A 9,582-nucleotide genomic window follows, 5' to 3' on the forward strand; every position below is an offset into this window, starting at 1 on the left:
TCATGCGCCGATGCCTTCTCTCTGAAAGTACAAGCAACGATACAGGAAGAAAATTTAGCATTTATTCCTAAATTTCTCCTCGCTCACGCGCCTCGACAACCAGTTCAGCTGGTCCATTGAAAACTAGCTTTCAGGTCAAGATTGTTAACCGTGTACGTTCTGTTCCAATTTGTACGCACCTTAAAAATGGCTCGCCTTGTTCAATAGTTTTTCTGAGTTTTATGGATGTCTGTCTTGTCGATGATATGTTTGTGCCGAATTTATCAAACGTCTGTTTGCTTTCTTCCGTTGTGTTTCATGCACTTATGCACAGTGATACATTTTTTGGATGTATGCCTCAGTACTGTTCATTAATTTCTTCGATGTTATTGTTTAGTGCTGCCAAGTTATTTCATTGTTAGCTTTTACCGGAGACGATCGTCAACCCTCTTGGGAATAAATTTTATTGTATTTCGAGTCGAATCGACCACTTTTCTACGCGGGTGACAGGGGAGAAAGTGAAACAAAAACGCGTCACGGAGCAGTGCAGTCTGAAGCAATCGATTGTAAACCCCAGTGCAAGCCTTGCATTATTACCAAAGAGCGTCACGCACGCAGAAGCATGACGACGCGGCTGGCGTTGGAGAAGCTCGCAAAATTGTTGCCACTGTTGTACTACACCCGTGCAGAGTATTCTGCAGAGTGTTCTCACTTGTCGCATCACTGGCTTGCTCTAGCATGCATTGTAATTCCACTACGATGTCGCACTCACGTCTTTCCTCTTAGCAGCGCATGTTTGACAATAAGATCCACTCCCGAGTGTCTCCCCATTTTCATTTTCATTTTGCTTCTTTCAATGTTACTTCAAATTGGACATTGCATCCGTGAACATAACTGTCACACTGACATTCCATTTCAAAGATGGTTTCATTTGCGGGAGTCCCGTGTGGCACCCCACAAATAAGGAATAGTTTGTAGCACGTGCCGACATCTTTCGCGTGGCTTTTTCTTTAGAGATGGCGCGTGCGGCAGAAAACGCATGGCATGGAAAAAAAAAAAAAAGAAGCCAGCGTTGGGTTTCGGTTCAGTTCTTGCTCATTCGATGCCGCGCAGCACGGTTTCCCTCAAAAAGGTCTGATTCCGTACTTACTTGTTACAGTATCTGTTTGTTTTTTTCCTTCTCTTTCCGCCTGAGGAGTAACACTGTGTTCTTTGTTTTCCATCCTCCTCCTCCTTTTCCCTTCTGTTCTCTGCAGGAAATTAATTAGAAAGAGGGAGCCCGTCTTCCGTGCGCAGTCGTGAGTATAAAAGGAGCAGCCGAGCCGAAAACAAGTCACCCTGTTCCAACCAAGCCGAGGCAGGGAAGCAAGCGGTGACGACGAGAAACGTCTCGGGACCGCCCAGCTTCCTTTCGCTGCGTCTCGGCCCCCACGTTTTCTTTTGGAAGGTAATGGTGAAATAAGCGGTCGCTGCGAGGGTCGCATCGACTAACGACCATCCAGGACCGTGAGGCCGTCAACCACGCAGAAGGAGCAGCAGCAGCTGCAGTAATAGAAACAGCACTAGTAGAAACTGCAAGACCTGGACGACGACCACGAGAGACAGAGGCAGCAGCCGTCAGTGAGGGAGCGAAGAAAAGGGGGAATAAAGGGACAAGGGCGAACCGGACTTTCTGCTGCTCCTGCAGACCTTCCTTTTGTGCTTCCCCTGGAAGATCTACTTCCTGTCAGCTCTAGTGCTGCCCTCATTCACCTTGCCCTTCGCCACTCGTCCGGCCTTTGTGATGTGCGTCCTCGTGCTTGTGCGGTGACAGTGAGGTGGACTGAGCAAAGAGAGGAGGGTGCAGCGTTTTGCGAGTTAACGAACTCTCCTTCACCACTGGTGGAGACTGCGAACGCCACCCGCTTTCCGGTGGCGTCGCTTCGCAGATCCTAATCCTCTGGTGCCGCAGACAGGAGCAAGGCCTTGCGCTCTCTCTTTTTGTGTGGATAGTGCGACCGTCTTTCCCAGCTTCCTTTTTCAGTGTCGTCCAGCGTCTACACAGAAGTAACAGTGTAGAAAAGCCGCCTCTTTTATCAGTCTCTCGAAACGCTTGCGAAGGTATCAGGATCTTAGAAGTGGCCATATCGTTTGGTGGCACGATTTTTTCTCCGATCACCCATCTCCTTGCCGCCTCATCAGTGGATGTTTGGCTCCAAAGTTTCTCGCTTTTAAACTCTGCCAGGTAACTGCTGTCTTCGCCTTTCTAGCCAGTTGACTGAGTAAACCTGCGAAGGGCCCCTTATTATTTTCTATCCTGCAGAAATCCGGCATCTCAGAGCTTGACGTCACGAATCTTGTGGCAGCACTGTGGGAAAATGGAAGTAACCTGGGATCGCACACACATCTGATGTCAGTGTTATTATGACCAGGGCACCTTCACCAAGCTGTGCTTTGACGCATCTCAGCTTCTCCGACAAAGGGCAGTCCTATATATCGAAATTGACTTTTCTCCACGGTCTGCCCAAGACATAGCGAGCGGATACTGTGATCCCTTTCGTGTCGCGCCACGTGGTGTCAAAAAGTGAAGATAAAACGTTTCGGGGTAGCTAACTAAATCTTTGCTCACAATAACGGTGATAGTCGCTTTGTCGGTTCCGCCCAGCCTTCTGGACCACCATAAAGAAATGTAAGCCATGGCACTGACCATTTCTCTTCTAATGGCCTGTTGAAGCTGAAACTAGCTATGAACCTCTTTCTGACCACGGCGGCGTCTTACAACGCGACGCTGGAGGCGACAGCGGCGACGGTGACGAACTCTTCGCTCCAGAACGATACGTTGGTGCTCTCCTCAGCCGCGGCCGATGTGGCCAACTCTACGGGAAACTGGACGGGCGACCTGGTGGTGGCCCTGGCCGGTGGGGTCAACTGTTCTTGGGATACGCGCGGCGGGGGTGGCCGCAACTGTTCCTGGTTCGAGTCGTCCACCGAGGCGTCCAGGCTGCCTGTCGCCGAGGAGCAGCAGCCAGCTGAGAAGGTGTACTGGGCGCTCATGCTGGTCATCCTGCCTTTCCTTGCCGTCTTCGGCAACATCCTCATCATCCTGAGTGTGTACAAAGAGCGCAGTCTGCAGACAGCCACTAACTACTTCATCGTCAGCCTGGCGTTCGCCGACCTGCTCGTCGCGGCAGCGGTGATGCCGTTCGCCGTCTACGTTCTGGTAAGTCACACGCCTCCTCATTCACTCGTTCTGTCGTCACCTAAAGCACCGAAGAGTGGCCATGAGTGTCAACAGTGTCACAGCTCAAACGACATCTATGAGTCAGTAGAAGAGCAGTCTATGAGTCATAACTTGCCACATAATAGCGCAAGAGCTTTTTGTACGTTGCTAATGTACTCAGGGCCCCACGTACCGGAGTTAAGCAATACCCCTTTGTTCTTCCTCTGCTTTTTCCTTTCGTATAATCTTTTTTTTTTTCAGAAAAAGGGGGGGGGGGGGGGGGCAATTATTAAGGGAAAACCAAGAAATGCGTTTTTTTTTTCTCGATATACTGCCTCGTGAGTAATATTTAGCTACCGAATCTGTTCGCAACCGAAAACGATCGTTGCTGACTCGAAGTGTTGAAATTGCTAATTTATTAAACGCAGATATATTGAAATTAAATAATCTCATTAACATTTTATTGAAGAAATAAATTAATTCTAAACGAATATTTGTGCAACGATGGGTCGCATTCTATAATTCAGGAAGCATTTACCGCTGGAATTTCGCATTCATGTACACATTCGCAAATCGTCACTCTATAAAATCTTTTTACGCATTCATCATGCCATGGCATATCGGTATATTTGAGCGCATAGCGTTCGACCTTGTCGGATGTGTTACTCATGGCATTAGTTTTGTGGGCCCATGTGGAAAATTTTAGAAATCGTTCCAGGACTTGCTGGGGCGACAAAACGCAGATAATTGAATCGATAGATGATTACATCATCGGATTTGCGTCAAAAGGGACAAACGCCGTCTATTAGCATTGATGCTGATAAACACCACCTTAAAAACGAAGGCGCAGTGACCGAGCTAGAAGTGGAAACCCATCCCATGCAGCTGTCTATAGTCGGACTTGAGCCTCTGATTCGGATTTTTACGCATATTTTGCAGCACCCGTTTTCTTGTTTCGACTCTGTTGGTTGTTCACCCTAAGGTTGATGGAGAACGATCTTGTCAATTTTTGAATAATTGTCCTGCGCGACAACTTTCTGCACTGAGCCCCGTCGGCGTATATCGGCAACTACTTCGTGTCTCATGAAAAACGGCAAGAGTAAATGCATTATTCTGTACACCTTGGTAAAGAGAATGAAAGCGGGTGACTCTTGAGCTCCACTTATAAGGGTATATTGGAGAGCATTGATGCCTCCCCGTCTTCGACTGTCCTTGTGGATGCTCGTTCGAGTACATGCACGTTCGTACACGCTTAATCGCTAATATCTTAATTTATAATCTGATATCTCACATATTTCATTACCCAACGTTGGTATTGCGTTGGCGATGTCCAGCCATACAAAGGGCCAGTTCATTGCCGATACACTTCCAATATTGGTCCGATTACTAGTTCTGCCCGTGTAGCACGCAATCGTGACCTAACAAATTATATGAAATACCACCCGAGATACAAAGCCCTTTTTTAACCCAGTCGCTCGAATGTGCCTGCGTAGACTAGTAGTAACATCTCTGACGCAGGAGCCAAGGACTCTGATGGGTTCGACACCCATAAAAAAGGAGCAGCCCGAATGAGCCCACTGGTGTCATACTATTTGTTCTCGTGACGTGACACAACTTGCCCGCTAATCAGTGCATGACCGTGCTACCTGCCGGAAACCACACGCCAGAACCGCGCTCTTGATTTTTCGCTCACAGCCCCTGCAATGTCATCGGCGATAACGCCTGAATTTCTGGTGAATGGAACTTCTAACACTATCGGCTTATAATACAATTTAGTCTTGATTTTGCCTAAACGAAAAACAAAATGCGCCGAATACGAGCGTACAACGCACAAACGCAATATACAAAACAAAACAGACAATTCAAACTCTTATTTATAGCAGAATATTTCTTTCAAGCATGGCACGTATACTGTGGGAAGGCCAGAAAAAGCACAGAAAGCCCTCATTATAAGTTCACCCACTATGTGTATTTTATATAACTAGGATGTCCATTTTTTTTCTGGCCTTCTGACGTATTCGCTGTCGGGAAAATTGCAATTTCTTTTTTGCGAAGTAGGCGCTTTTTCGATCTGTCATTCGACCTGCGGCGTTTTGTGCGCAGGAGTCTGACAGTGGGAGTGGGTTGAACCGCCGAAGTTCTGTCTTTGACTTCAAGATTCCAGTTCACTGCTTTACCTTACGAACATCGCTATCAGGCGTAGATGGCCATACACTTTGTGGTGACCGTCATAAATTTTAATGGCGGATTGGCATCTTCAAAAACCGGTTTGCCGAGCATTTCACCCCCTCGTTTGGCCAGGAGAAGTCTTGTATTCGTTGTGAACCGATCTCTGCGACGCCGGGAATCGAACCCCGCGCCTCCAGATTATGAGGCGGGTGCTTAAACCTGGGTTGGCACTCCTGCAAGGGACGAGGTCACTAACTCCTCATGGTAACGACAACGTCGAAGCTTCGGGCATAAATCCTCTATGCCGCTCGACACATACAAAATGGTATAGAGCGGTGGGTGCCGTTATACAAAGGGGATAGGGGAGGGGGGGGGGGGGGGGATTCTCTTCACATTGCAGCTATTGAAAGGTTCCCCTGGCAGGAAATCACTGCAGGTGAAAATTACTGAACGAGATCGCTTCTGATTAAGACTTCGCTATACGTTCTTCGTTGAATCTGAGTCTGCTTCTTCAACATTCCTCTGCCTCTATAGCACCATACTTCAAATGTAACATTCTAGTGGTCCTAGTAGCCCACGACTATCTAGTAGCCGGCAAAATAATTGCACAAACTGAAAAACAAAAAAGACAAACGTACGTTGCCGATGGCACCTTGTTCAGTGCGCATTTATTAGCAGTGCTTGTGAATTTAAAAGGGTAAATAAATAGTCTCAGCAAAAAAGCTACCATACACTGTTTAGAAACGTTCGTTCATCTGATTACAACCAAGACAGCTAGTAAAAATTAGTGGTGGTTTAGCTCTGGTTTACCCTAGTTGAATTGTGAAAGCAATGGCGGAAGCTTCTTTTGCCTGCTACATTATCTCTACGCGCCTGCGTGTCGCAGGGGTAACGAGAATGCAAACGGTTCTGGCAGGCTGATCTGATATCACCCACCCACATGAAAGGAGCGAGCGGAGTTGGCAGCTCCTGCCCTCGGTATAATGGGTAACGTGAATTCAAACGTCATGAGGGACCATGGACACGAACACGGCACAGAGCGACGAGCTGTTAGACCTGGCGCAGTATTGCTTTTGCAATAAAACATGTCCATTCCTTGCACGCTCAAAACGCCTTACTCGTACGAAGTGTGTGGCTGGTTTCGGAAAGACGTGAAACACACATTCTAATGGAGAAAAGGTAGGAATCTGGAACAAAAAATATTGCATCATTTTCCTGGAGTTCTTAGTTAACACTCAGGTTATTCTTAATAAATATTTTTCAAAGCAAGTAAACACACTAATAGTTATTTGAAACTGAGAAGCAGTAGGCAGTAACAAGTTCTTTCTCCGAGCAGTTCTTGATTTCGCATTGCACTCTACCCAGCCGAGCCAGAACTCTGTGAAGCAATACCGGACAAACGTGGTGCTGTAAAAGTTCCGGCGCACTGTTCTCATTGTGCCAGGGAGGGTCGTCAACCGTACTGAGAAAAGAATGCCTTTGTGCTCACCGCAGAATCGGAGGCCGCGCAAGGAAAACCCTGTGCCAAAAAACAGCTCCTTCTTTGTCTGCGGGTCTCTATCACCCACAGCATTCACATACCGAGACCATCCTTTCACAAGCCCCGAAGAAGGCTAACGTGATTGGATTTCGGTGCCACGTACTGGCGTAAACGGCAGCTGTGACCTTGTGGCGCGTGGTTGACCCCACTCGGGGCGTACGCCCACGAGTTCGGTCGGCGCTGCATCGAAGGCCGCAGGGCCCGAGGAAAGGGTGCTCCCGCAACATCGTAGAGGGCCTCTGTTGCTCTTCAAATGAATTTCTTTTTCTCTGTTTTTTTTTTTTTTCTGCATTTAACGCCTCGCACGGTGGCGTTACGAAAGCTAACAGACGATCAATAAGGATCATGCAGCACATGCGCGGCAGCGTTACCTTTCAGCGGCATACTATATGTTTATTTAATCGCCTATGTAAACAAATTGTTCGATTTTGTTTATGAGATTTAGCGTCTCAGGCTATGAGAGATGCCATAGTGAAGGGCTCCGGAAATGTACACCACCTGGGGTTCTTTAACGTGCTCTGACATCGCACAGAACGCGGACGCTTTGCTTTTCGCCTCCTTCGAAAAGTGGCCGCCGTGTCCAGGATTCGCTCCCGCACCCTTGGACACAGCAGTCGAGCGCCCTATTACTGCGCCACCACGGCGGGGCCTATTCTGAATCACTTATCGCGCTGTGGCTGCTCTCTTCAATGCTGGTGCCTCAGCGCACCTTCACCCAATCAGTGTCCGATGGTTATGCAGCTCTTGACGATGATGTTAGCGGCGATTATGAAAAAGCACCTGATAAAACCTGTCCACTGATAACCCGCACCTACATATCGCGTTTCCGAGAGACCCTTGCAACATTTGTAAACACTTGGCCTAAGTCATCTCGGGGTTCTGTTTATTATGTTTCTTTATTTGCATGGTAATACCATCCTTAATCATAGGCCAGCGTCTCTTAACAACGTATCATTCCATAACAGCAGGAAAGATGGAGCTATAGTGCCAAAAAGGAGATCTTAGAGAGCAAAGACCATGACAAGACACAGACAGGAGATAAGCTAGAACGTAGGTGTTGACTCCTAAATGAGGTCTGTTCATTCAATTAAAGCGTAGCAAAAGTTTCTATGCTATTTTTTGCGCGAGGAAACGCCCGGCCTGTAATTTTCTGCTTATGTTCTTTCCTTGAGTAGTGTGGGTTCTGTATGATTCAAACACATGATCCGAGCGTCGTCGATTGGGCTCGTAGATTTGGGAGGGAGGTGACGCCTAATATCACCTGCCCCGGCGTTCCGATCCATGCTGAATTGAATGCAAGCAACTTGTGATTGAGTAATTCTGGTAGATTATATATGTTAGTGGAGATTATGAAAAAGCGCATAGGAAGCCCTGCCGACTAATAACGTGAGCATGTATACGTCGCGGTGCCTGAAGATGTTTGAAGCATTCGTAACAACTTAAATGAACTTAAGTAGCTTACCGACTGTTTCATTAGGTGAAAACCGTGCAGATGTCGACGCCTGAAGTGTTTGGTCACATATTCCGCGTACTCAGTTAAACATGGTTTGGCACGCGCTGTGATGTTTCTCATACTTTGCTCACACCAGTACATGGAGCGAACGGGTAGAGCGGCTCTTCTCTTGCTACAGCAGGACTTAGCTTTTTTTTTTTTTTTCGGCTTTAACAACCGACTATTTTGCAGTAGCGACGCAGGTCGATAAATATGCGTGGTCATTTGTGCGCATTAAGTATTTGCAGCCCGTTTCGAGCGCCGGCTAGTTTGCGAATAATGTGGAAATGCCACCCCATTCGATGCTGCTGAGCACTGGCCATTGACCGCCGCAATGCCGGTTCTGTTGTGGCCTTTAAAAAAGCCATGGCGGACGGAGTTGAGACCACTTTGCTGTGATACAATCTAATAATCTTATTCTTCGAGGTTCTTCTTCATCTCTCAGCGAGTACGCATGGGAACATTGGAGGCGGTCAATGTGTTGGACCAACATGCAGTTCTGACACCTTACTCAGAAGGATAGGCAGGGAAACCAAGAGAGGACGCGATAAGGTGAACACTATAGCTGCCGGAGTATACCTTTCTCGAGCAGTCGGTCTCCTTAACCTTTCTCTACAGACCGACCAATTTCAGTGCTTTTAGTAGTGACGGAGTTGTCCACTCACAAGTCAGTAGTCTTGTGTCTCGTTTTCAGAAGGTATACATGATTATCCTAACATATGGGAACACGCTTGCGTAAACGTTATTGTTGCGACCAACCTGTTGCTATTCATGTTCTGACACACGTGCTTCTGACGCACCTACTCGTTTTCCTCACGTACATGTACGCCGAACAATGTGTTCAATATTGTCATTCGTTAAAGAGGAGCCTCAGCCTTTAGAGTTCGATGGTTAAGCATCGTCTTCGTTGGTGCCGTTGCCAGTATGACCGAGCGAGAGAGAGCCATGAGCCAGAGAATTTCTCGGAAAAAGATGAGCCACAGTCTGCACCTCTCGCTCGTGGTTCTTCTTTCTCTTCTTCTAAGAAATTCTCTTAGGCTTGTGATAAAGATAAATAGTGTTTTGTAACTGCACACAAATCCATTGCAGCATCTCTCAAATTCTTTGCCTCAATATATCCCCAAAAAACTCTTTAACAACATCGCTCAAATTTCGCATTAGAGATTATCGTAACCGTCATCGAAAGTTTTTCGTCGACTTGAA

At 47.2% G+C, this 9,582-nt stretch overlaps 1 protein-coding gene across 3 annotated transcripts in view; it reads left to right on the top strand.

Annotated features, from left to right (window-relative positions):
• Positions 1–9,582, top strand: part of LOC146186100 (dopamine D2-like receptor) — a 599,817-nt gene that overhangs the window by 305,250 nt on the left and 284,985 nt on the right. For all 3 annotated transcript variants that reach the window (XM_084607030.1, XM_084607029.1, XM_084607032.1), the window contains one exon: positions 1,236–3,178. In XM_084607030.1, coding sequence (XP_084463156.1) covers positions 2,705–3,178 — 474 coding nt within the window. In that variant the 5' untranslated portion in view covers positions 1,236–2,704. The remainder of the gene's footprint in view (positions 1–1,235; positions 3,179–9,582) is intronic.

The sequence above is a fragment of the Amblyomma maculatum genome, chromosome 6 (genome assembly GCF_055883805.1).
Source record: "Amblyomma maculatum isolate TAMU_Amacu chromosome 6, ASM5588380v1, whole genome shotgun sequence".
Classification (NCBI taxonomy): domain Eukaryota; kingdom Metazoa; phylum Arthropoda; class Arachnida; order Ixodida; family Ixodidae; genus Amblyomma; species Amblyomma maculatum.